The sequence below is a fragment of the Serinus canaria genome, chromosome 25 (assembly GCF_022539315.1).
Source record: "Serinus canaria isolate serCan28SL12 chromosome 25, serCan2020, whole genome shotgun sequence".
In the NCBI taxonomy this organism is placed as follows: Eukaryota; Metazoa; Chordata; class Aves; order Passeriformes; family Fringillidae; genus Serinus; species Serinus canaria.
The window spans coordinates 8,233,901-8,260,481 of record NC_066338.1 but is presented as its reverse complement, the minus strand read 5'-3'; the positions used below and the strand labels follow the sequence as shown (position 1 = coordinate 8,260,481).

The following is a 26,581-nucleotide window of genomic DNA, read 5'->3' as shown; positions in this document are numbered from 1 at the left end:
AAAACTGTGTGTTTCTCCTGCAGCTCCTCCTCTTTCTTCGCCTGTTCCTGCTCCTCCTTTTCCACATCCTTCTCTCTCCCTCCTCCTCCTCCTGCTCCTCCCCTATGCCCACCCCAGAACCCCTTTTCCCACCCACCTCTCCCCCACAGTCACAGCATCACCAGCTTTTGGGTGGAGGGAAACCCCCTGAGCCCCCCAGGGATGGGCAGGGGGCTTGGGGACCCGCCCAGTGCGGATCCATTCCCCCCCAGAGCCCCAGGGAATCACTCCAGGGATCAATTGATGGGAACACAAAGGGATCCCTATGGAACCACCCTTTTTCTGCCCCATCCCCAACTTTCCCTTCTCTCACCCCAAACTAAAGATCCCTCCCAACTCAATTGTGGGGCCCCATGCCTCCCCCATTCTCTTTGAGTCCTCTTTTCCCCCGCTCTTCTGCCCCTTCCTCATTGTCCCTCCAGCCGCACCCCTCACACCTGTGCTTGGTTTTGGGGGATCCAGGACCCTCTTGCTAAGTCTGGGGGGTCATAGACCCACTTTCTCTGAAATCTGGCAGCTCCTGGCTGCTTTTTCCCAGGAGCAATCCCTGAGTTTTGGAAGTTTTGGCGTGCAGTTTTGGAGGGGGACAGCTCTCTCTGGCTTTCCCCTTCCTGCTGTGACCCTTCAGCTGCTCCCAACACTGTGGGGGTGCTGGGATTTCCCTCCTGGGGACAAGGACGTTCATCCTCTTCCAGGAGCCCAATGCCCAGCTGGGGCTCCAGGTCAGGGGGTCCTTGAGCAGCTGCCCAAGAACCTCCCCCAGGATCTCCCAGTGCAGCCAGAGCCACTTGGCCTGGGGTCCCCAAAGGCCTCAGCAAGCCCCAAGTGCCTCCCAGGAGCCCTCAACTCCCTCAAACCCAGCATCCCCCACATCCCCTGAAAGTTCCCCCCATGGTACTGCCCATGGCCATGTCCCCACTTGTCACTGGCCATGTCCCACCATGTCCTCACCCATAGCTGTCTCCCCACCATGTTTCCATCCCTGTCCTTGTCCCCCACCTCTCCCTCTGTGCCTATGTGCCCCCACGTCCCCATCCCTGTTCATGTCCATGTGTCCTCTTGTCACTCTCCACCACCATGACCACACCCATGTCTTAGTTCAATATTTTTATTTTTACCCCTGTGTTGGATATTTTAAAGGGATGAAGAGAAATGAAAAGAAATGAAAAGAAAATCAAGCCTAAAAGAAAAGGATTTCTGTGTCCGTGCCGGCTGAGGTTCCACCTGCTTGGGTGGGAGGGAAGAACCTTTCGTGGTGAAGTTTCCACCCCACTGTCTCCAAAAGTTTGGTCTTTTCCTCACTTTTTTACCATCTGCCTGTGGAAGACACCCTTAGGAAATGGGAAATTAAAATCATGGAATCCCTGAAGCTGGAAAACACCTCCAAGAACTCCTTGATGCCACCAGAAGATAGGATTGAAAGCAAAAGATGTTCTGGGGTTGAAAGTCAAGAAATCTGCCCTCCCCAAGGAATTCCCATTGTTGGTCTGCATCCTAATGGATGTTCTGCTCTTTGCATTCATTCAAGTGCCCAGAGGGAGCTAGGAAGATGTGGAGCCCCCAAGACAGGTGTCATCCCAACACAGATCACCAGGACCAAAGATCACCAGGTCTCTGCCCAACGGGGGTCACTGGGGATCATCCAACGTGGATCCTCCCATGGGAGATGGAGCTGGAGCAGCACACGAAGCCCTTCCCACACTCGGGGCACACACAGGGCTTCCCTTAGTGGAGACTCCATTGGTGTTGGGTCAAGTGAGAGCTCTGTGAGAAGCTCTTCCCACACTCCCCACACTCTTAGGACCTCTCCCTGGAGTGGATGCGCTGGTGGGAGACAAGGGCGAATTTGCGGGTGAAGCCCTTCCCACAGTCGGAGCAGCGGAAGGGCCGCTCCTCTGTGTGAATTCGCTCATGTCTGAGGAGAGTGGAGCTGATCTGAAACCTCTTCCCACACTCAGGACACTCGTAGGGTTTCTCCCCAGTGTGGGTGCGCTGGTGTTTTCTCAGGTCCGAGCTCCACCCATAACTCTTCCCACATTCCAAGCAGGTGTAGGGCTTTTCCCCAGTGTGGATCCTCTGGTGCTGGATTAGGTGGGATCTCTGGTTGAAGCTCTTCCCACATTCCCCACATTCATAGGGCTTTTCGCCAGTGTGGATCATCTGGTGCCGGATCAGGTCAGAGCTGTCTCTGAAGCTCTTCCAACAATCCCCACATTTGTAGGGCCGTACCCCAGTGTGGATCACCTGGTGCTGAATTAGGCCAGAACTCTGTCTGAAGCTCTTCCCACACTCCCCACACTTGTAGGGCCGTTCCCCAGTGTGGATCCTTTGGTGCGTGGTCAGGTTGGAGCTGTAGCTGAAAACCTTCCCACATTCCAAGCACTTGTGTGGCTTCTCCCTGCCATGAGGCTTCTCCATCAGCTCCGAGCTCCAGCTGGATCTCCGGCTGCCTTTGTGGCTCAGGGGGGCTCTTAGCTCCTCACAGCTCCCTGGGCTGGGTTTGCAGCCCCTCCTCTTGCAGGATCTCTTGGGCTTTTCCTCCTCCTCCATCAAGCCAAGCCTTTGGAATGAAAAATCCTGATTTCAGTTAAAAAAAAAAAAAAGAGGGCGCCTTGTACTGGGAGTTCCTCCTTGCCCAACTTCATCTAAGGAACTAATGGGACATCTTGTGTCTGTAAGAACCACCAAAACACTATGATTCAGCACAAAAGTGCACTGAACATCAAGACACAGATCAAAAACTTCCCAAACAATATGATTTAGCAAAAAAACCCTCCAAAATATAAAGATTCAGCCTTTACAAAAAACCAAAGCACCAAAATTTAGCCCAATAAAGCTCAGAAACACCAAGATTGACCCCAGCGAAAATCGTGGATCGCCTTCTGCACAATCCCACCTTTTCCTCCCACGTGCAGCGTTAGACCATTTTGTTCCTCAACCCTGCTTCTCCTTCCCTACCCCTCCTGCCCCTAGGCCCAGCACCCACTGCCAGCTCCCCCTTCCCCCCAAACCCACAGCATCCCACCGCAGGGCCAGGGATGGAGCTGGGACAGGTCGGGCTGGGGCAGCGCTGGGCTCTCGACTGCTTCCACCTGCACTCAGTCCCCATTGCAGCCGCTCCTGCCAGGACAGCGCGGGGGGGCCCGGCCTTGGCACTGGCCCACTCCCACCTCCCCAAATTCCCCTCGTGGGGGGCACTGGGGCCGAGGGTAATGTCAATTTTTCCAGACACTTAGGGACTTGTCTGGAATTCCTTCCACCATCCCGAGCGGCAGGCAGTGAGTGCAGCTGAAGGTGCCCCACCCAGTTTGGGGGATCGGCTCCCTTGGGTGGCAGCAGCACCGGGGATTGATTGGGTACCCGAGAGTGACCAGGAGACAGATGAGTGACACATCGGGGGGGCTCTGAAGAGTCAGCAGGGAGAGAGCTCTGAAAATCTCATCAGTGAGTGCAGTGGGATCTTCAGGGAATCAACATGGCAGGGCACCCATGGAGGGGAGAAAAGGGAAAGCCAGGAAGGGGTCCTGGCCAAAGGGATGATGATCCCAAAATATCTCTAAAGGGTCCCTTGGGAGAATGTTGAGGCAGTTTGCACATTCCCCCAGAGGTAATTAAAGAAATGGACACCCAGGGGGGCAATAAGGGAAGTGGAGAAGGGATTTAGACAACAGCGGTTGGATGATGGTGTGCTGGGAAGGGATTGGGTGAAGGGGAGCATGCAGGAATATGGTTAAGGCAAGAAGTAGCAGGAGGAATCTATGTGGTATGAAAAGGGATGATGGAAAAGAGGAGGAAGAGAAAAATATTGAGGATTGGGATGTTTTTCAGCAGAGTCTTAGTCTCAAAATTTGCCAGCTGATCCAGATCCATTCTATGCCCAGTTTCCAGGAGAGGAAATCAAGGAGGTCAGGATTTCAGGGGGTTTCTCTGTGGTGGGCAGCGGCAGCACCGGGCACAGAGGTGCAGGACTGGGAGCACGGCCTGGGGGCCAGTGGGGAGCTGTGGGGCCGGGCCGGGGCTGTGGGGCAGCCGGGGCTCAGCGCCGGGCGCTGCCTGACCCCACCAGCCCTGGGACGGGCCAGCAGTGGCCCCCGGCCCCCAGGAGGCTGCGGGACGCCCCGGCCGCTGCCCGGGCCCGTGGAGCTGCCAGCCCTGCCCGCCGGGGAGGCACCTTTGGACACTGCGGCAGGACAGGGACCGGCTCTGGGATACAGGCTGTGGAGGGGACCCTGAGCACACGAGGACAAAGGAACACAGGGGAAATGTGGATTATAAGGGAAGGATTGAGATATTGTTTTGGTCGCTGGAGAAACAAATCATTTTGGAGAAATCTTAGCAGCTGTCAGAGGATGAGCACCCACAGGCACTGAGGAGAGCTGCAGGAGGGGCACAAGAAGGCCCTGCAGCAGCTGGGCACAAAGGCACAGCAGAAGAATGCAAGAAGGGAGCAGAAAAAGGCCAAGCTGAAGGCAAAGGCCATGGCAGGGTTCCTACAGCTCCTGAGGGATCAACCCCAGGGCCCAAGGGGGCCCCAGCACCCAGGGGACGCACTCGGCCACAAGCGCCTGGCAGAGGCATTGCCCTCCTCTGCAGGGGAGAGCCCACCCAAACTGCCCCTGGCAAGGAATCAGGGCTCCAGCTGCAGGGCACAAGGACACTGCAAGCAGAGACAGCAGCACCCTCAGGACGAGCAAGGCCATTCCTTGATGGACATGGATTGGCAGGGGCGTCACAGCTCCCATCACACCAGGGACCCACCACACTGGAGAACATTCAGGGTGGGTCTGCATTGAGAGGAGGCCGCTCCTGATGGACACAGGGGCCTCTCAATCCACTCTGAATGTTAGACCCAAGGGAGAAAAAATGCTAAAAATATGTTTGATTAGTGAGGGGATAAGTGGAAAAGAGGAGTGATTTTATTCAAGCAGTATTAAGAGATGTGAGAGATGGATTTGAAATGAGTGAATTTTTATTTGCTCCTAATTGGTATCATGATTTACTGGGAAGGGAATTGATCGCTAAACTGGGAATGCAAATAATTTTATAAAAGGTGATACAGAGGCTAGTTCTGTTGTACTACTGTGTCAAAAGTCTGGCACAGCCCATGCTGAAGTGAACCCAGAAGTGTGGGCAGCCCCAGGGAAAGAGGGAAAATTAGGTATGGAGCCTCTCCAAAGCACTTTGAAGCAACCAGGACAAGTGGTGTTTAAAAGCAACACCCTGTTCCAGGGGAGGAAAGGAAGGGGAATCAGACAAAGCGCAGGTCACCGCCCCATGCTCAGCTCAACCAGCAGAGCTGTGGGTGCTTGTGAGAGCCTGGCACTGAAATGCCCTGAGCAGGGAGGCTTCAATATCTTCTGCTGAGACCATGTCACCTAACAGGGGGGCAAAAGCAATTCTCACTGCTTCAGCAACCACTGCATCACTTATTAAGGTATTTTTAAAAGAAATACAAGATAAGTGTTTGTGGAAGCAATAGACTCAGAAAGAAGAACTCATTTTACAGGAAAGATCCTTCAAGGAATTATGGCAGCTTTAGGAATACAATGGGACTTCCATAACTCCTGGCACCCCCACAGCTCAGGTCGGGTAGAAAGAATGAATGGGGAAAGAAAGAAACACCTTTGGAAGCTGGTGATAGAAACCAAGATGCCATGTGTAGGGCTCTTGCCATTGGCTTTGGCAAGAAGAGACAGACCCAGGGCAGATATTCAATTATCTCCCTTGCAATTCATGCCTGGAATTCCTTACCCTGATAATTCTCCACCTAGTGCAGGATGGAGATAAGGGATGTATATTTAAAGCAGGCTGTGGCCAGGATCCTGTCTACTGTGAAATCTCTCCCACAGGAAGCTGGGCTGGCACTGACCCTGCCTTGGGACTTTGCTGTTCCCCACACCCACCCAGGACACCGGCTCCTGCCTAAGGAGTGCAAAGCAGCACCACTGGTGGCCCATGCCAAGTGGCCCTGAGGCCAGAAACAGCCACCAGCACAGCTGAACACTGGGCACCCCTCAGCCTCGGCTCCAGGGCTCTGAAGCCCCGGAGATTTGCACTTCCCACCTGCAGCAGGAGGATGGGAGGCCCCACTGAGCCTGCCCTGAAGGCAATGCAGCAGCAGCCAGGGCTCCACAGCAGGCCGAGCCCCTGGGCCTGCCCACAGATCCTCTGCTGAAATCCTCTGCCTGCCCACCCTCCTCTGGCATCTCCAGCCACTGGGGCCAAGCCTTGCTGGCACTGCTGCAGCTTCAGTGCTCTCTGGGCCTGCACTCGCCACAGCTGCTGGGGAACACAAGGGCACAATTCCACTCTGGGGCTCAGGTACACTCACACACTGGGCTGTCTGGGATTGCATTGCTGGAAAATTCACCATATAATATACTTTAAAATTTTTTTACTTTTATTTTTCTACTCAGGCTTGGTTTGCTTTTGCCTTGGGGAAAGGAATTTTAAAGGGTTTTTTTTAAGGGATGATATACCACTCAATTTAACATCTCAACAGACTGGGAATAGGCCAAAAGACACCCACAAAGATAATGTGGCAACAAAACATCAACACCCAGCAGCAAACAGTAACCAACAGCTACCCCAGACACTGCCCCCGGCAGAGCTGGACACCTGGTCTGGAAAAGGCTGAGAAGGAAATCCAGGAATGTGAACCTAATTAACACCAGAGGGGAAGACATCCGGGTCTCACAGTGTTAGGAGTAGAAAAGTTGCCCATTTTTTTTTTAAAGGTTGCAGAGTTCACAGGTTGAGCCAGTTACTGCCAGGGTGGAGTTCTAACTTTTTGTTGTGGTAATCACCTGTTGTTAATAGGTTTTCATTAATTACCTATTGTTGATGGTTGGAGATTCCCCTTTTGTCCATTGGCACCCCGCTGCTTCCTGGAGGATGCCACCCTGGATGGTGAAGAGGAGGGGACATCAGGGTTGGCATGCAAATGACATCGGGATTGGCATGCAAAGGAAGAAGCCCCTCACCAAACCCAGCAAAAACCCCTAAAAGCAACAAGCCAACAAAGAATTGAAGGATTGAAGTGATGTCCAGAAGTGAGGAACAGAATCCAGTGTCCGCTAAGACCCTTTTTACCCCTCACCCTAACCTAAAAAAACATCAGCTAGAAAGAGGACCCTGAATGTCAAACCAAAAAAGGGGGAATCTCCTGATGCTCTCATGAGGACAGAAGCCCCAGCTCTGCCTGCAGACCAGCATCTCCTCTGTGCCACTCCTGGAAGCAGCAGCGGCATGAGTGCAACCTGTTGGTTCTTCCCACCCGAGTTGATTTTTATTAAAGGCATTAAAAAAGAGAAATATCTCCTGCCCTATTTATTTCATCTGGGGGCTCTCTGGGATAGCCACGCCTGAAGAGGACACCGGGACTGGGATGGCCGCCCACCCTGGACCTGCAGGACATCAGGAGCAGAGAAGATCGGCTTGGGACCAGTGACACGGAGGAGCGCCGGACTGGTGAGAGTATCCAGCGGCGGGAGCGGGGGCAAGCAAGTGGAGTGTGAGTGAGACAGGGGCTGGCAGCTTGGACCCTCGGAGCGAGTGGGAACCTCCCAGTACCGTAGTTTCAGACTTCCATGAGGGAGCCGGCCGGGAACGGACGGATGTGAGGGGGACTGGTGGTTGAAGTGCCTCCTAAGGGGGAGAGAGGGCCACCCTCTGGGCGTGTGGAGGAAATAGGGTGTGAGTGGCACACAACCAAAAGTCCTGGCAGGGGGAAGTCAGGCAAATCGCAAAACCCGAGAAGAATTCAGGGCAAGCCCACAAGTCCTGCAGGCAAATTAAGTCCTGACAAAGGAGGTCAGGCACAAATCTCGGCAGAGGAGGCCAGTATCTCGACTTAAAGTCCTGATACGTAAGCCCTAGTATTGGGAAGTTAGGCAAACTGGAAATAAGGCAGCTTTTTTTAAAGTCCTGAAGAAAGGGGTCAGGCAAATCTGAGTTTTAGTGGAGGAGGCTGAGACTCCTCAAATAAGATTTTTCTTGAGTTACCTGTTGGTGCATTTCTTTTCGAGTAGAGGCACCTTTGGATTTTTTTCTAGTGAGACCCAGAAATATGGGAGGATGTAATAGTAAGAAGGGAGGCAAGAGACTGAGGAATATACCCCCCCATAGTCCCTTAGGTGAACTGCTAGAGAGATGGGATTCTATAGAGGTCACGGAGGAATTAGATAAGGTTAAGATGGTTCACTACTGTGTAGAAGTCTGGCCAGAGTTAGATATGCAAGGATGGCCATGGTGTGGGACAAAAAACAAGTGGATGTGTCAACAACCGAGTCACTATCTGACAGCTCGAGAGGATACCGATCCCGAGCAATTACTATATGTAGCTTGCTGGTTAAAGAATGCTATTGGGGATGAGGGTGTGCGAATTTGTAAGGTGCAGAGGAAGAAAGATGGGAATGAAGGAGGGGATGCTGGAGTTAGAGAGATTAGTAAAAGATGGGACCCCCTGGATTTTTTGCCTCCTGATGCCCCTCCACCTTATCATCCTCTTCCTCGGGCACCTCAAACGGCAGATCCAGCTTTTCCCCCGGCTGCCATCTCATTACCGCCTCCTCTAATTCCTTCTTTTACCCCTTTGGCTTCCTCTATGGTAGACCTGGTATCTCCCCTGGTAACCACTCCCTCACCACCCCCTCCGGCTCCTCCAGTTGCTTCTGCACCACCACGAGTGCCTACTCCACTTGTTGCACTCTCCACCCCTTCTCCAGCTCCACTTAACCTGCACTCAGGCTCTTCTCCCCCTCCTATTGCTGTCCCTTTATCTCCTCCTAGTTGGGACACAAATGTCTCCTTACCTGGTAAACTCTCATCACCAAATACAGCTGTTGACCTACAGAAAGCTCAGGGCAATGCTAATATCCCTCAAATGAGTAATTTTGTGTCTGAGGATGGGCCATACTGCAGTACCTGATCCAGGACCTCTGACAGGTCCTATGGGAGAAGCAGCGGGAGGTGTTGGCTTTGTGAACGCTCCTTTAACCGCTTCTGAGGTGAGAGGATTCAAGAAGGAGTTAGGGAATTTAGTTGAGGATCCAGTGGGCATGGCCAACCAAGTGGATCAATTCTTAGGTCCAAATATTTACACTTGGGGGGAGATGAATTCCATTTTTATTATATTATTTTCCCCAGAAGAGGTCCAGCTCATTAGAGCTGCTGGCATAAGAATGTGGGAGAAAGATAACCGTCCGGGACCCCAAGTGCCATCAGGTGAACAGAAATTGCCACTAACAGATCCCAACTGGAATCCTAATCAGGAGAAAGGGAGGAAGGCCATGATGGAATACAGGTCTTTGATAATTCGGGGGATCAAAGAGTCAGTTCCCAAGGGAACTAATACCAAACTGGCATTTGAGGGTGCAGAAGAGAAGGATGAAACTCCTGCTACTTGGCTTAATCACCTAAAACGGAACTTCCAATTGTACTCCAAAATAGACCCAGACACCCCAGAAGGTCAAGTGCTGCTAAAGGTCCAATTTGTTACCAAATCTTGGCCTGATATATGGAGAAAACTGGAAAAGATTGAAGATTGGCAAGAAAGGACATTAATGAGTTATTGAGAGAAGCATTGAAGGTGTATTTAAGGAGGGAAGAAGAAAGAGCAAAGGCCAAGGCTAGGATCATGGTTGCTGTAGCTAGAGAAAGTGCGGGGATAAGCAACTCTATCCCCCGATCCAAGGTAACAAAAGAGTGGGCGGGTCCATCACCAGGAGCAGGCAAGGACAGGCCAGTACCATCAGGTACGAGAGGAATGGAGAGACCTCAAGTCCCTTTGAGCAAAAGGCGCTGCTATTACTGCAGAGAAACCGGACACGTTAGGAGGGTTTGCAAAAAGCTCAGTATTGATGAGGCAATAGCCAGGGAACAAGAAGCCTTAGAGAAGGTTCTTAGAGGTGACGATTAGGGGTGTCAAGGGCTCTACACATCAGGGTACCTGATGCAACATCTAGAGGAGCCCTTGGTAAACTTTGAGGTGGGACCCCTAAATGAAGAATTTGAATTTTTGGTTGATACAGGAGCAGATAAGTCCTGTCTCAACAAAGTACCAGAAGGTATGATAGTTGCTAGAAAATTTTGTGAGGTATTAGGGGCTGAAGGGAAACCATTTAGAGCCTCAGTATTGAAGATGTAAAAATAATAAAAAACTCAACACAGTGTAAAGCTAATTTTATTTACCTGCCTAAACTAGAAAAAAGTTTGTTAGGAAGAGATCTGCAGGTTCATTTGGGGGTTGGGATTGTCCCAAGAGAAGGGAGGATGGTGGTACAAATAATGAAGTTATTTGTTATTCCAAGGGGATGTCACAGAGAGAAATCCGGAGGTGTGGGCTGAAGGGGGAAAGCAGGGCTTATTGGATGTTCCTCTGATAACAATAAAAATGCAAGGTGATACTTCACCCCTATGGGTTAAACAGTATCCAATTTCCCTACAGGGAAAGAAGGGGATTGCCACAGATATTGAACAACTGCTGCAAGAAGGAATTTTGGAACCCTGTATGTCACCACACAATACACCTATACTGGCAGTTAAGAAAGCTGAAGGGAAACATAGACTGGTACAAGATCTGAGGGAGGCCAACAAAAAGACCATTGCTAGACATCCAGTTGTGCCCAACCCATACAATCTTCTAAGCCGAATTCCAAGAGAACATGCTTGGTTCACTGTTATAGATTTGAAGGACACTTTCTGGGCATGTCCTCTGGCAATGGAATGTAGGGATGGGTTTGCCTTTGAATGGGAGGACCCAAGTACAAAAAGGAGACAACAGCTAAGATGGACCCGATTACCACAAGGGTTCACTGAATCCCCCAACCTCTTTGGACAAGCCCTGGAGGATTTGATAGAACAGTTTGCTCCCAAAGAGGAAGTACAGATCCTGCAGTATGTTGATAACCTGATGGTGTCAGGGAAGGGAAAAGATCAGGTCAGAACAATTAGCATTAAGCTTTTGAATTTTCTGGGGGAGAAGGGACTAAAGGTTTCCCAAGAAAAGCTACAGTTCGTGCAATCAGAAGTAACATACCTTGGGCACATAATAGGAGAGGAATATAAGAAGTTAAGCCCTGACAGAATTTCAGGTATTTTATCTCTCCCAGCTCCAAAAACAAAAAGGGATGTGAGAAAATTCCTGGGCCTGTTTGGATATTGCAAGTTATGGTTTGATCAATACACGCAAAGTGTAAAATTTTTATACAATAAATTAGTAGCTCCAGATCCCATAAATTGGACAGCAAAAGATGATCAACAACTGGAGAGCCTAAAAGACAAGTTGTCTTCTGCCCTGGTCCTAAGTTTACCAGACCTCAGGAAGGGCTTTGACCCGTTTGTGAGTGCTGAAGGGGGTATAGCCTACGGTGTACTAACTCAAGAGTGGGGAGGCTGCAGGAAACCCATGGCTTACATCTCCAAATTGTTAGATCCAGTGGCTATAGGCTGGCCAGTTTGTATACAAGCAGTAGCAGCAACTGCTATCCTGATAAAGGAGACCCAAAAATTGACCTTACAAGGAAAAATTAAAGTACATGTTCCTCACAATCTTAAAACAGTGCTAAATCAGAGGGCTCAGCAGTGGCTAACCAATGCAAGAACATTAAAATATGAAATAATACTAATGAGCACAGATGATTTAGAATTCATCACATCAAATGCCCTCAATCCAGCACAATTCCTAATGGGAGAGCCTATAGAGAATTTAGAACATGATTGCTTTGAACTGATTAACCTCCAAACAAAAGTAAGAGATGATTTAGAAGATCAGCCTCTAGCAACTGGAAGAATCTTGTTCACAGATGGCTCTTCACGGGTAGGAGATGGAAAAAGGGCTTCAGGTTACGCCATCATAGATGGAGAAACTTTACAAATTGAGGAGAAAGGGAAACTATTCCCAAACTGGTCAGCCCAAGGTTGTGAAATATATGCCCCGAAAAGAGGATTAGACTTACTGGAAGGAGACTGGGGAATTATTTATACAGATTCCCAACATGCATTTGGGATAGTTCACACATTTGGGAAAATATGGGAGGAGCATGGATATCTAAGCTCAAAAGGAAAAAGCTTAGCCCATGAGAACCTGGTCAGGTCCGTATTAGAATCTCTACAGAAACCAAGAGAAATAGTGGTGGTCCATATAAAAGGGCACCAAAAGGAGACAACCTTGAAGTTAGAGGAAACCAACTGGCTGATTGGATAGCAAAGGAAGCAGCTTTAGAACCAGGGGATCCAGTGAAAGTTTTTAAAACAGAAACCACACCTGAGGAGGGAGAAAGAAGAGAGGAACCCATATTTAGTGAAAAAGAATTGGAGGTTATAAAAGATTTAAAGTTACACCAAGAGCAACGAGGGGAGTGGTTAACTTCAGATGGACGGGGGTTTTTAAGCAAAGCACTTGCTCAGACAGTGCTAACAGAACTACATAAATTAACCCACTGGGGAGTCCAAGGATTATGTGATCATTTCTCAAGAAATAACCTGTGCACAGGGGTATATGGCCTGACAAAAGCAATTACAAAAGGATGTTTAATTTGTCAAAAAGTGAACCAGAAGGTTATGAGAAAGGTAGCACCCAGAGGGAGGAAATTAGCTCTGCTAAGACCTTTCCAGGGCATACAGATAGATTTCACTGAGATGCCCCCAGTGCAGGGATACAAATATTTACTGGCTATAGTAGATCATCTCACCCATTGGGTGGAAGCCTTCCTGACTAGAAGAGAAACAGCCCAAGTTGTGGCAAGAGTAATCTTAGAGAACATTATCCCCAAATATGGAATGGTGAACACCATAGACTCAGACCAAGGTCCGCATTTTGTGGCCCAGACATTGCAAAATATAATTGAAGCCTTAGGAACGAAATGGAGATTACATACTCCATGGCACCCCCAGAGTTCTGGGAGGGTGGAGCGGATGAACAAAACTCTCAAAAATGTATTGACTAAATTGATTGAAGAAACAAAAATGAATTGGCTAAAGTGTTTGCCCCCAGTGCTTTTACACATCAGAACAAAACCCCGGTCAGATATAGGGATTTCACCCTGTGAAATGATGTTTGGACTGCCATTCTTGTTAGCACCCTATAGCAGAGGAGACTATTTGGAAGGAGAAGAGGCTACCAGAAAATATTTAGAAAGTATTGGAAGAACCCTAGAAGGACTTTGAAAAAGAGGATACCTCCCCCAAACTTCCCCTCTGGACATGAAGTTCATAACATTAACCCAGGAGACTGGGTTTTGATAAAATCCTGGAATAGTAGACCATTAATGCCTAAATTTGAAGACCCCTTTCAGGTACTCCTCATTGCTAATTTGGCTGTGCGGACCAGAGAAAAAGGTTGGACCTACATCACGAGAATGAAAGGACCAGTCTCACCCCTGGGCACTGGACAGGATTCAACATCAGTTTCTCCCTCTGGCATTGGACCAGATTCCACACCACTCTCAACCCCTAACTCAGGACAACATTCAACCACATCACGAGTTAATTCACCTGAGTATACCATTAGAAAAGGACTGAAAGACTTAAAGTTGACTCTCAAAAGGAAGAGCCAAAAAGACTGATGAACTGAATAGAAAAAGAGTTTGGTATCAGAACCATTCCATATCTTAAAGAGTTTTTAAGACAGTTCAGTGTTCAAAAAAGGTTTGTAAAAAAGGTTAGACTGTTAATAAGTAATTCTGGTTAAGTTCTCCCAATTTAGTACCAAGGACTCCAGGTTAATCTTCTACAGAATACTCCCCTAAGAGAAACTAAATTAGGAAAGATGGACCAAGAGAGGTTTAACCAGAGAAGCGGAGAGAAGGAACTCTAGAGAGCTTGGAGGCTTCTTCTTAGTAAAGTCCCCAAGAGGCAAGGCCAGGTGGGCAGGCTGTGCAAGATGACCCATACCAGACTCTTGGGAAAGGTAGCAATGATGGCTTTCATTGCTGGTGGTGCTCTGGGGAGGCCAGGAGACCTGTGCAGTAGGTGCTACTAACCCCTCTAGGAGGAAGAAGAAGTAAGTTCCTTGTCGAGAGTCCACACCAACTTTAACCCTAATTGTGTTAACCTCTCCCCATTGGTCCTTTGTCAAGAGGATGAGAAAATGTATTGGATAGCCTGGAATACCGCCACTTTTAGGCAGCAACTCCTGGGAGAGTGCCCTGTAGGAGAAGCCTGTTTGGGCTTTGAACGTGATGCTACTGAAGCAAGCCTGGTAGATCTGGTCAAAGAGAAAGAGATAGTAAAAGCAATAAGAGAACAAGACCAGTTAGAGATACCTTGAGGTAAGAATCTATTCATAAATTCGGTGGAAAGAATCAGCCATGAACTGAATCTAATTGTTGGGTCTGTGGAAGTACCCAGAGGACCAAAATTTGGCCATGGGAAGGGATTAGCCTAGGGCTATTGGAAATCTTAATTAGGATACAGAACAACCTAGAATTGAGTATTACAGAGGTGAAGGGAAAAGAACAATGGGATCTGAAAGCAAGAATAATAAGAGAAAAAGGTATTTTAAGAAAAAGGAAGGGGTACAGTATGCCAGTAAGAGTAATGGTTTGTAAAAGGTATTTAGCAGTAAAGAACTCTGCTACCCAATGGATCCCAAGAGATCCAAATAAATTTTGGTATGTTGAGAAAAAAGTTAGGGGACAAGTGCATCCACCATGAAACATATGGACTGTATGAGTATGCTGAAAAAGGGATTCCCTTTTGGGGGATGAAAGAAATTTCTAAATATTGGAAATGCCCAACAGAAACTAAGAACACATTTTGGGGGGCCCTAAACACCTGTTTTGGATCTGTGGTACTACAGCATACACTAAATTGCCAGGAGACTGGTCTGCCAGTTGCATCATTGGAATGATAAAACCAGCTTTTTTTTTATTACACAAAGAGTCTGGATCAAGTTTAGGAGTTTCTACATATGACAATTTAAGAAAAACCAAACAGTGGAGGCGAAGTGCAATAGAAGTTGGAAGAACCCAAAACTGTAAGAGCCAGGTTTGGACCCCAAGAAAAATTATCGAGAGTTACGGCCCAGCCACCTGGGCTCAAGATGGGTCCTGGGGTTATCGGACCCTGATACCTAGGTTAAACAGAATCATCAGGCTTCAGGCAGTATTAGAGATAAAGAGTGCAATCATTAGAAACATCTCAAACGAAATAAAAAACTAGCATATGTAAGTAATCAAGAACAGACTCCTACACTTGATTCCAGCTGGTGGGATAATCTATGGATTTTCAAAGGAGATTGCTGTCAAAAGGTAGCTTTCATCGCTGTGTGTACACTTGCTGGTTTGCTTTTTTTATCATGCTTACTTCCCTGCTTAATTAAATTGGTAACATCTGCCATGCAGACCAACCTAGAGATCTTTAAAGAAATTAACCTGAAGAAACCAGAAAAAGTAATAAAGTTAAGTAACCATGATTACCAGAGTGCTCAAGAAATTTACAATCAATACAAAAGAATTAAAGAAATTCTATTCTCATGAGTCAGAAATTGCAAGTTGATGCAAGCTTAAGTTTAAGCTCGATCAAAGAAAAAGAGGGGGACTGTTATGAGTAGAAAAGTTGCCCATGTTTTTAAAAGGTTGCAGAGTTCACAGGTTGAGCCAGTTGCTGCCAGGGTGGAGTTCTAACTTCTTGTTGTGGTAAACACCTGTCGTTAATAGTTTTTTGTTAACTACCTGTTGTTGATTCCCCTTTTTGTCCCCTTCTCCTCAGTTGCTGCTGAGGAGGACACCGGAGAGGAGGATAATTGCTAGGGTCACTTCATAGGAGATTGTTTGAGCTACTGCCCCTAGTGTCCCAATCAGGGCGTATTTTGAATCAGAGGCTCAGCCTGACCACAGGATGGAGTATACTGCTAGGCTGGATATGGCTAACAGGAAGAGAAAGCCTAAATTAAGGTCTGCTAAGGAGAATAGAAGGGCAGTGGGGTTCAGATTGAGATTTCTAGAAGTAAGGCTAGTATTAGAGTTGCAATAAATGAGATTGGGGAGGATGTTGATGGTCGCATGGGTTCTCTGATAGTTTTACTCCATCTGCTAGAGGCTGCAGGAGCCTGAATGGGCCAACAATGTTTGGGCCCTTTCGGCCCTGTATGTAGCTTAGGATTTTGCGCTCTAAAAGAGGGTAGTTAGTCGTGAGGGATTGGTTTGAGTTAAGCTAGGGAGAGGATTTGAACCTCTGAGTTAAAGGACTTAAGCCTTTTGCATTTTCGGAGCTCTGCCACGCGAGCTGGTCCTTTCCTTGAACATGGTGTGGTGTGATAGCCTTTTGTAATTTAGTTGTCTTCATTACTTAAGGCGAAGGCTTGCTTGTGGTACTGGCCTCACTTTTCCTATCCTTTCGTACTGGGAAGAGTTCATCATAGACAGACACCGACCTGGATTGCTCCGGTTGCCACTCCAGAGTGGCACCCTGCTGCTTCCTGGAGGATGGCACCCGGGTCGGTGAAGAGGAGGGGAAATCAGGGCTGGCATACAAATGAAGAAGCCCCTCACCAAACCCAGCAAAAACCCCTAAAAACAATGAGTCAACACAGAACTGAAGGATCAAAGTGATGTCCAGAATTGAGGAACAGAATCCAGTGCCCACTGAGACCCCTTTTTACCCCTCACCCTAACCTAAAAAAACATCAGCTAGAAAGAGGACCCTGAATGTCAAATGGAAAAAGCGGGAATCTCCTGATGCTCTCATGAGGATGGAAGCCCCAGCTCTGCCTGCAGACCAGAGGACAAAGCTGCACTCTTCCTCCTTCTCCATGCCACTCCTGGGAGCAGCGGCGACCCCTCGGTTCTTCCCACCTGAACTGATTTTTAATAAAGGCATTAAAAAGGAGAAAGATCTCCTGCCCAATTTATTTCAATAGGAAACCAAATACTAAAAATGACAAAACTTGGAAACAATGAACATTAAACCAATGGATTTTTATGAGTTTTGGATGGTATAAAGTTAAAGGAAAATCTAGGAAAAGCCGTGTGTCATGGAATGATTTTCTCTGCACACCCGGGCTATGTGGGGGTGAAATGATTTCTGCTGCACATCATGGCCAGAATCAAGAAATGCCTTGACTCTCTAGCACTGGAAATGTTGGAGAGTTGTGGCTCTTCCCACTATGTTGGTGAGGAGATTACATCACTAGAATGTTTTTTTCTTAATAATCCTACTTTTATATGGTCAGTTAGGTTTGGGCCGGGGTGTCAGAATAAATTTGTATTCTTAAGAGAAGTAGAGGCTTTTTGGGTATGTGTGTGGGTGTGTCTCAGTGATGGCACAATTTTGGTCCAGGTTTCTCGATGCTCAACTTTAGGCTGCACTTTGAAAAACTAGAAGAGGTTTAAATGACACCCTTTAACTCATAAACAGTTAACAGAATATTGTTTAAAAAAAGAAAAAACAAAAGGCACCAAAAAAAAGCAAGGATAGCTGGTGGGGGAAGGAACACAGGAGTCACCAGATTACTGCCCTGGAAGAGAAGCTCCTTCTAGTCAGCCTGCAGAGGAGCTTTAGAAATGCAAATTAACACTGCTGGGCAAAGTGTGGACAATGTACCTGGGTCTCTTGCCTGGGCAAGAATTGGGCTGATTCCCTCTGCCCCTCACCCCAAGCTCTGCCTGCTTGCACCGATAGAATTTGCACAGCTCAAGGCAGAGCCCATGGTGAGGATATCTGACTCTGAAACAGAACATGGGTTCAGCTGCAAAGGGAAACAGCAAATGGAGAATGTTGTGGAAAAAAAGTGAAAATCATCCCTCTCCCCACTCCAACATGTGCTGTCACTGTCTGTTCGATATTGGGTGTATTAAACCAGATTAAAGGTTTATTGGTTTTTGGTGGATTTTTGGGTTTTTTGGCTCTTTGTGTTTTACGGAAATCAGCTGAGAATCCAAGTATTTGATGATTTAATTAGAGAAAAGCAGTCAATTGATGCAGCCCTGGCTCCTGAGGGAGTGACAAAAATAGGGAAAAGCTAAAGGGCCACAAGAACAAATCCTACAACACCATGGACCAGCCCCTGGGAACCTGAACCAATTCATATCAGGAGCCACAGAACACATTTCTCATTTCAATGGCATAATTAAATTACAAGCTGTCCTTGAAATAATAACCAACCAGACAGCTCCAGCTCCTGACCTTCCTGCTGACCAATCCACTGAAATGAGGAACACAACATTTCACCAGGGGATGGGATCAGATCATCTGTTCACAGAAAAAGGAGGAGTTTCTGGAAAATTAAATTACTCAAACTGCTGTTGGCAAAGAGATGACAAAAGAAAGTGGTGAAACAGATTACAAAATAAACAAGAAAGAAGCCCATGTTCCGACCCAAATGTGGAAAGGATGGGAATGGGACACGGTTTTGTGGCTCCCTGGCAGACCATGGGTTAAACGAATGCTGTTTCTCCTCTTATGTGCTACAGCAACTCCCATCTCTTTACCATGCTCCACACCTTGAGAGTGCAGCTCATTCAGCAGCTGAGCGAGGAGATGCAGGTGGCAGCCAGGCCTCCTGATCCAGAAACGGTTACAAAAGGACAGGGAATGAGGGCACTGAGAATAATCCCAAAACCAAAGAACACTCAGGAAAAGAGACTGAGTCAATGGCAATTAAACGTTTGTAAAGGAAAATATTTAGAAAATAGGAAGAAGAGGAATAGAAATTAAGAAAATGAAAGTGTCTTTAGAAAGACAGTTTGGATTTGATTGGAGATGGGGCAAGGACTTGTACATAAGGAAATAATAGGCAAATCGATCAGTTTCAGAAAATGTTATTTACACAGGCTGCTGCTCAGCTAACATCATACAAAATTCCGGAACATCGAGAAGAACAAGGGCTTAACAGAGCCATGAATATCGGATATTATACAAAAGCGGGGGTGCACATTAACGAGGTCATGCAGTTGGTGGATCGGGAAGTCTGAACCTTCCAAGTACCTCAGCCAATGCGCAAAGGGAGAGGGAAATAAGGCCGGGAAAATGAGAAAAAAACGGAGACTGAGAACTACAACAATAGCAGAGACCGCACGGCAAATGCCCCACGGCCTCTCCCTCTGCTCAGCAATAAAGTCACTTTTACAGGACTCCTCTGCCTCCTCCGGACACACAAACCTCCGGCGACCTGAATTTCCCCGCACAGCCCCGGCGGCGGGGCAGCCCCCTCTGTCCCAGCCACAGGAACCGGGCCGAGCCAGCGCTGCTCCGGCAGCGGCTCCGGCCGAGGCAGCGGCGGGAAGGAGACCGCGGGCAGCCGCTCCCGCAGCGCCCTCAGCCCAGGGGCAACACGGGCCGGACACGGCACAACCAACCCGCCTGAGCCCCCTGCCGCCCCCGAGGCCCGCAGCGAGCCCCGAGCCCCCGCACAACCCAGCGCGGCTCCCACCTGCGCTCCGGCCGCCTCCGAGCTCCGCCGCCGCCTCCCCGGGCTCCGGCCGCTGCTGCCGCCGCTCACGGGCCCGCACAGACGCTTCGCCAATGGCGCCGCAGCCCACTCATGGCCGCCCTCAGGCCGGCACCGGGGCCTTGCTCCGCCCCGCTCTCACCAATCAGCGCGCCAGAACCGCGACTGACGGCATGACCGGCCAATCGCGACCAGGGGCGGGCTCTGCACACGGCACAGCCCCGCCCCGCGCTCTCAGGGGCCCCCGGGCTGCGTGAGGGCAAAGCCGGCGCTGAGGAACAGCCCTGGGACCGGCCCGGGCCCGAGGGGGCTGGAGCTGAAAACACAAGCAAACTTCTCCGCAGCTTCAGGCAATGCTTTCCCGGCACTGCCGTTTCTGTGGACCCGGCTCAGCGGAGAGCCCTGGAGCCTCACCGCTCCTACCCCTAATTAGGAGCATCAGTGCATCGTTTTGATTTTCCCCAAAAAGGGAAAACTGCCCCAAACCCCTGTGGTAAGTGGGGGAGGGGAGAGATTTCTGGCAGAAAACTCCAAAAGCTCAGAGCAGGATAATGAAAATTTTAGTGAAGACCCCTACATCCAGGTTTTCCCCAGATGCACCTCCTACCCCGGCAGTGCCGGAGACAGGGAATGGGGCCATGCTCAGTTCATCCCCCGGGGCTTCTCCCTCTGCTCGGGGACAGGAGTCGTTCCCTTGCTGCGCCCTGGGCTCTCTCCCACTGGAGACTTCTCCAGGAACTTCTTCTCATGGAGCCATCCCATGGGGCACAGCCCCCCTCCAGCTGCTGCAGCGTGGGTCACTGTGCCCCGGGGTCAGTCCTGCCAGGACAGGCTGCTCCAGCCTCTGGCCACGGGGCCACAGCCTCCTCTCAGGCATCCCCGTGCTCCAGCGCGGCTCCTCCAGGGACTGCAGGGAGATCTCTGCATCCCCATGGACCTGCAGGGGGATCTCTCCATCCCCATGGATCTCTGCATCCTGCACCGCTGTCTTTGGAGGTGCCTGGAATAGGCTAAGCTGTGTCTGAAGCTCTTCTCGCATTCCCACACTCTTCTCACATTCCCAGCACAGGGAGGGTTTTACATCCTCACAGCTCCCCGGGCTGGGTTTGCAGCCCCTCCTTGTGTGGGATCTCTAGGGCTTTTCATCACCGTTGGATTCCTGCTCTGTGGAGCTGTTCCAAATGGCCTCTTCCACGAGGTTCTGTGGCAGGGATTTGTTCTCCCTGTCTGCAGCTCAGTGCCTGGGGGAGGAAGGACAAGGAGAGGAAGAGACAGGGAGAAGAGAAAAGGAAAAGGCAGAAGGAGAAGAAGGAAGAAGAAGGAAAAAGGGAGGAAGGAGATGGGAAAGGAACGTGCATGGCTGAAGGACAGAATGAGGAGAGGAAGGAGGGCAGAAAAGGAGAAGATGGGATTTGCTTCCATGCCAGAGGGAAGGGGAAGGAGATCCCCCCAGTCCATCCCTGGCAGGATGGTGATGGTAGTGAGGCTGTCCTGCAGCGATGCTGGGCTGGGAGATGGAGCAGGAGGGAGGGGAAAGGGGCAGTGACTTCCTCCTCACCTGCCTGGCTGTCCCAGTCTGGAGCGTCCTGGCGCTGCCGAGGCCCTTGGAGCGTCCGGCACTCAGGAGCCCGAAGCTCACGGCTGCTTTATAAAGCTGACACAGCAGGCAGGGTGGGTCTGTGTGTGATCTCCAGCAAACTGGGTTTATTGGTACAGGAACAGGGTCCAGGGACAAAGACAGGGTGCAAGCTGAGGGCACAGGGGGTTTTTCTATGGGGTAGTGAGGGTGGAGCTGAGGGTCAGGGTCCAATGGATATGGGGGAAAATGGGGCAAAGGAGGGGTTAAGGGTTGGGTCAGGTAATGGGGAAACAGGGGCAGAGGAATGCAGTAAACCAGGGCCAGTGGAGGGACAGAGAGAGGAGAACATTCTAGGGACTAACCAGAGATCGGTAAAAGGGGTTGAACTTGGGTAATTAGGCCAACAGGCCGAGGGGGTAACATAACTTTACATAAATCTGTATGTGCATGCAAAGATGTATGGGAGAAGCAGGCTTCTCACCATAACCTAGAAATCTATTCTTCTTCTTTGGGACCACTCCTCAACAGCTTTAGAACTGAGACTCTGATGTTAAGCCCCTGGGCCTCCACACCAATGCATCTTCCTTTTCTTCACAGCCTTCTTCTCTTCCACACAGACCAAGTTTAGGATTGAGAAATCCTGGCTTGGAGGAGCAACAAGGGGTGAGCACCTTGTGTTTTGTGAGAAATGAGCCTCACACTTTAGAATTTTTAAAAGTTTAATAAGGCATAGTAAATGATTACACATATTCAAACATTTTTTTTGAACTCGTTTACATATTCCAGGAATTCCTTAGGTTTGTTTGACCCCAACCTGCCTTTTTAGAGTACGTGCAGGAATTGTGGATTGCTGTTTTGAGGGTTGTGTGTCACTTCCTCACAGGGCCCCCTGTTCTGTGGTTTCAGCAGGTGACAGTTATTGACAGTGGAAGGGTCAGTGGCAGGGGCCCTCATCACATCCCTTCCTTCAATGTTATCTGACCATGCAGACAGTTTTAGCTATTTCCACAAGTCCTTTAAATTAGTTATTTTATAAATATCTCTGAGTCATTCTCAGAGATATCTCATTATTGTCAGTTAGTTACAAAAATAAAAGCATTAGTTATTATTTCACAACTACAGCTACTTCTGCAAAAGTTAGCATTATAATGCACAACACATGGCATCCACTTTAATAGTTTGTGAAAGGCAAAACTGTAATGTATGTTTTTCACACTGTCCACATACTAAAATATCATCCATAAATGATGTTCTGAGGATATGAGCTACACAGGGCCCAGGGCATTGGCCACAAGAAGCTGAACAAATTATACTATAGCAAAAGCAGTGAAAGGTGATTACAAACTGTACTATATCAAACTCACTGTGATTAAGAATTATTTGCACAAGTCAAAACATAATAGCAAAAGCCAACACTGTCTAGTTATTTATACCAAAGCCAGGGCAGGTTTTTCCCTTGCATGGAGCACTTGGGCCTTCCCCGGGCCCCTTCTGCCCTCCTGCAGAGCCGGTGGCATTTTCCAGCACACACAGTTTGTAACCCAGAGCCGGGTGCAGCCCAGAAGGCTCCAAGCGCCTCCTTCCAGGCTGACTCTGCAGGTGCCGAGGCTGCTCTGGGCTCTGCCAGGGCTCTGCTGGGGCTCAGCTCTGGGCCAGGCTGGGCCCGCTCTCCCCTCACATGGCTCCAGGCAGCTGAGGCACAGCGGGAGAAGGAAGGGACACGTCAAGGGAGTCGAGGTTTAAGAGAGTTTTTATTCCAAAAACTGCCATAACAAACAAGAACCATAACAAACAGACTGTGCAAACTACCATAACCAACTAGCAGTACTAACTACCATAACTATCGTTGCTAACTAACTTAACTAACTAGTTCTCCTAACTACTGTAATTAAAGGCTGTCCTCAAGTTCTTCATCTCCTCTGCTGCTCCCTCAGTTGCTTCGCTGCAGTGATCAGAGGGGTCAGGCTGGAGAGAGGCTTGGCTGATGACAGAAACGGGTGCTGCCCAAACGATAAAAAAGAAAAATGAACTGTTACTTTCCAGAGCCAAGTTCCTCACAGGCCCTGTTGCAACAGGACAAAGGGAAATGGTTTGAAACTCAAGAGAGGGAAGCAGGCTCAGATTAGATCTAAGGAAGAATTTTTTACCCAGGAGAGTGGGGAAACACTGACAGAAGGTGCCCAGAGATGTGGGAGGTGCCTCCTCCCTGGAAACCTCCAAGCTCAGGTCCAGCAGGGCTCGGAGCCCCCTGACCTGCTTGAAGATATCCCTGCTGGTTGTGGGGCACCAGGCCCAGCTGGCCTCGAAAGGAGCCTGCCAAGCCAAAGCAGGCGAGGATTCTGCTCGCTCTGCGTGTGGAAAGCAGCGAGGCTGGAGACTGTCGGAGGGGGCCCCACAAGAAAACCCCTCCCTGGCGCTGCTGCTTGCCCTGCAGCCCTTGGCATTCACCTGCAGCAGCTCCTGGGCAGCCCAGCGCCGCTCCTCGTCCGGCTCCAGGCTGCACTCGAGGAAGTCCCGCAGCAGAGCCGACAGGCGCCGGGGCTCCTGCAGCTGCGGGGTCCCGTTCTGCCGGATCAGAGCGCGAGCCTGCAGGGAAAGCAAACTCAGCACTCTGCCAGGGGATTCCCTTCCCATGTGCAGAAACCTCCAGCTGCTGCTCCCAGGGCAGGGTCCCCCTGTGCCCACAGGCCTCTGCAACCACTGGAGAATTTGCCTCTTACCATGGCCCCCGTTTCCCTGAAGTAAGGAGGTTCTCCTTCCACCATCTCGATGGTCACAATGCCAAAGGCCCAGATGTCCACCTTGGGGCCATAAGGAGATCTGGTCACAACTTCTGGGGCCATCCAGTGAGCAGTGCCCACCATGGAGCTGCGCCGGTCCCGCTCAGGGCTGAGCTGAGCGCAGAGGCCAAAATCAGCTGAGGACAGAAACAAACCCTGTCAAAGGCAGCTGGAATGAGGAAACCAAGCACAAAGATTCCCCATGCTCAGTCTGAGAATGCAGTAGTGAAGTCTGCGGGAAAAGACCTCAGGGCTGTAGCCAAGGAAAGATGGAACTGGACCCTTACAGAAACCCTCAGCTTTCATGCATGGCTTTTCCTGATTCCCTTGGAGCTTTAGATTCCCACTGCTGCCCCTCTGGAAGGGCCAGAGCCAGAGCTAAGGCACTGCTGGCACCCTGCTCCTCTCCTGAGCTCTCTGCAGGGGCAGCCGCTCTCAGCTGGCAGCAGGGCCCGGGCAGTGCCCCCAGCAGCCCTTGTGGGGCTCTGGCCTCACTGGGAAGCAGCCCCACACCCGCAGCCCGGGAGCGCCGTGCCTGGCCAGGAACACCCACCCAGCCTGACAGAGCCGTCCATTCCCAGGAGGATGTTGGAGCTCTTCAGATCCCTGTGCATCACCCGCTTGGAATGGAGGAAATCCAGGCCCTGCAGACACTGAGAGAGAACAAGAAACACCAGGGCAAAAACCAATGGCTGGAATATATCACACCAGAAAGGACAGTTCAGAATTCTGCCAGCAGCAGCTTTGCTGGGACAGGCCAGGAGTGCAGTGCACACAAGCTCCAGGCAAACGGTGCAAGGCAAAGCTGAGAACAGCAAATCAAATCCAAACCAGACAGAGAGTACCACAACAGCAGGAGAGAGAACAAGAACAGAGCAGAAGTGCAGTGATGCTGGCAGGCCGTTCACTGCAGAGGCTCTTTTTTCTCCAGCCCATGAAAACAGCACAGAAACAAAGCCCTGAGCGTGAAGCCACTCCTGTTCTCATGCCTGCTTGGAAGGACCATCGTGTCCCAGCCATGGGAGTGACAAGCAGGATCCCTCACCTCCCGACTGACAGCTGCCATCTCTCCTTCAGCCATGCGTGTCTGTCTGACAACGTCCTGCAAAGTTCCTCCATCCATGTACTCCATCACCAGCCAGAGATCTCCATCAACAAGGAAGCTGGAAGAGGAAAACAATGGCATGGAGATGAATGGGCAGTGCTCAATTCCCCCATGGAAAAGTCTGGATGGAGTTTTGTTTCCAGGTCATTTGTCAGTGAGGACAGAATCAGATGGAGAGACATTCCTGCCGGGCTGCCCAGCCCTTGGAATCTGCACAGACCAAAGGAGAAGGAGACACCTGTGAGAAAGGAGAGGCCTTAGATGGCAAGCAGGTGAAAAATGCAGTTTAGCAACAGCCCAGATTGCCGGAGACAGGGAATGGGGCCATGCTCAGTTCATCCCCCGGGGCTTCTCCCTCTGCTCGGGGACAGGAGTCGTTCCCTTGCTGCGCCCTGGGCTCTCTCCCACTGGAGACTTCTCCAGGAACTTCTTCTCATGGAGCCATCCCATGGGGCACAGCCCCCCTCCAGCTGCTGCAGCGTGGGTCACTGTGCCCCGGGGTCAGTCCTGCCAGGACAGGCTGCTCCAGCCTCTGGCCACGGGGCCACAGCCTCCTCTCAGGCATCCCCGTGCTCCAGCGCGGCTCCTCCAGGGACTGCAGGGAGATCTCTGCATCCCCATGGACCTGCAGGGGATCTCTCCATCCCCATGGATCTCTGCATCCTGCACCGCTGTCTTTGGAGGTGCCTGGAATAGGCTAAGCTGTGTCTGAAGCTCTTCTCGCATTCCCACACTCTTCTCACATTCCCAGCACAGGGAGGGTTTTACATCCTCACAGCTCCCCGGGCTGGGTTTGCAGCCCCTCCTTGTGTGGGATCTCTAGGGCTTTTCATCACCGTTGGATTCCTGCTCTGTGGAGCTGTTCCAAATGGCCTCTTCCACGAGGTTCTGTGGCAGGGATTTGTTCTCCCTGTCTGCAGCTCAGTGCCTGGGGGAGGAAGGACAAGGAGAAGAAGAGACAGGGAGAAGAGAAAAGGAAAAGGCAGAAGGAGAAGGAGGAAGAAGAAGGAAAAAGGGAGGAAGGAGATGGGAAAGGAACGTGCATGGCTGAAGGACAGAATGAGGAGAGGAAGGAGGGCAGAAAAGGAGAAGATGGGATTTGCTTCCATGCCAGAGGGAAGGGAAGGAGATCCCCCCAGTCCATCCCTGGCAGGATGGTGATGGTAGTGAGGCTGTCCTGCAGCGATGCTGGGCTGGGAGATGGAGCAGGAGGGAGGGGAAAGGGGCAGTGACTTCCTCCTCACCTGCCTGGCTGTCCCAGTCTGGAGCGTCCTGGCGCTGCCGAGGCCCTTGGAGCGTCCGGCACTCAGGAGCCCGAAGCTCACGGCTGCTTTATAAAGCTGACACAGCAGGCAGGGTGGGTCTGTGTGTGATCTCCAGCAAACTGGGTTTATTGGTACAGGAACAGGGTCCAGGGACAAAGACAGGGTGCAAGCTGAGGGCACAGGGGGTTTTTCTATGGGGTAGTGAGGGTGGAGCTGAGGGTCAGGGTCCAATGGATATGGGGGAAAATGGGGCAAAGGAGGGGTTAAGGGTTGGGTCAGGTAATGGGGAAACAGGGGCAGAGGAATGCAGTAAACCAGGGCCAGTGGAGGGACAGAGAGAGGAGAACATTCTAGGGACTAACCAGAGATCGGTAAAAGGGGTTGAACTTGGGTAATTAGGCCAACAGGCCGAGGGGGTAACAT

General features: G+C 50.2%; 7 protein-coding genes across 7 annotated transcripts in view; 2 read left to right on the top strand and 5 right to left on the bottom strand.

The window, feature by feature from the left end:
• Window positions 1–19,474, bottom strand: part of LOC103825190 (zinc finger protein 37-like) — a 142,464-nt gene extending 122,990 nt beyond the window's left edge. The window contains exon 1 of the mRNA XM_050984158.1: window positions 19,412–19,474. The gene's annotated coding sequence lies outside the window, so the exon portion shown is untranslated. The remainder of the gene's footprint in view (window positions 1–19,411) is intronic.
• Window positions 1–19,494, bottom strand: part of LOC108963630 (zinc finger protein 304-like) — a 190,263-nt gene extending 170,769 nt beyond the window's left edge. Inside the window, exon 1 of the mRNA XM_030229983.2 lies at window positions 19,412–19,494. The gene's annotated coding sequence lies outside the window, so the exon portion shown is untranslated. The remainder of the gene's footprint in view (window positions 1–19,411) is intronic.
• Window positions 1–26,581, top strand: part of LOC103824727 (class I histocompatibility antigen, F10 alpha chain-like) — a 127,069-nt gene that overhangs the window by 32,854 nt on the left and 67,634 nt on the right. The window lies entirely within an intron of this gene.
• Window positions 1–26,581, top strand: part of LOC103824843 (zinc finger protein 239-like) — a 152,449-nt gene that overhangs the window by 109,851 nt on the left and 16,017 nt on the right.
• On the bottom strand, window positions 1,134–17,728 carry LOC115484316 (zinc finger protein 239-like). Its single transcript, XM_030229991.2, has 2 exons — window positions 17,584–17,728; window positions 1,134–2,599 (listed from the first exon to the last, which is right to left on the bottom strand). The coding sequence occupies exons 1-2, from the start codon at window positions 17,718–17,720 to the stop codon at window positions 1,837–1,839; spliced, it is 900 nt and encodes a 299-aa protein (XP_030085851.2). The 5' UTR covers window positions 17,721–17,728; the 3' UTR covers window positions 1,134–1,836.
• Window positions 3,310–26,581, bottom strand: part of LOC127060497 (translation initiation factor IF-2-like) — a 72,064-nt gene continuing 48,792 nt past the window's right edge. Inside the window, exon 2 of the mRNA XM_050984142.1 lies at window positions 3,310–3,441. The gene's annotated coding sequence lies outside the window, so the exon portion shown is untranslated. The remainder of the gene's footprint in view (window positions 3,442–26,581) is intronic.
• Window positions 22,878–26,581, bottom strand: part of LOC127060507 (serine/threonine-protein kinase PAK 3-like) — a 132,540-nt gene continuing 128,836 nt past the window's right edge. The window contains exons 2-6 of the mRNA XM_050984155.1: window positions 24,834–24,951; window positions 24,342–24,441; window positions 23,729–23,925; window positions 23,457–23,594; window positions 22,878–23,008 (exon numbers count right to left, since the gene is read on the bottom strand). Of these exons, the coding sequence (XP_050840112.1) occupies window positions 22,919–23,008; window positions 23,457–23,594; window positions 23,729–23,925; window positions 24,342–24,441; window positions 24,834–24,951 (643 nt within the window). The 3' untranslated portion in view covers window positions 22,878–22,918. The remainder of the gene's footprint in view (window positions 23,009–23,456; window positions 23,595–23,728; window positions 23,926–24,341; window positions 24,442–24,833; window positions 24,952–26,581) is intronic.

What these genes read in the sequence shown, in the direction of transcription:
- LOC115484316 (XM_030229991.2), bottom strand. Translation starts at nt 17,720, where the DNA reads ATGTTCTGTTTCAGAGTCAGATATCCTCACCATGGGCTCTGCCTTGAG. An exon ending in TGCCCAGGCAAGAGACCCAG is followed by an intron (nt 2,600 to 17,583) that starts GTACATTGTCCA and finishes TTCATTCCAAAG; the next exon opens with GCTTGGCTTGATGGAGGAGG.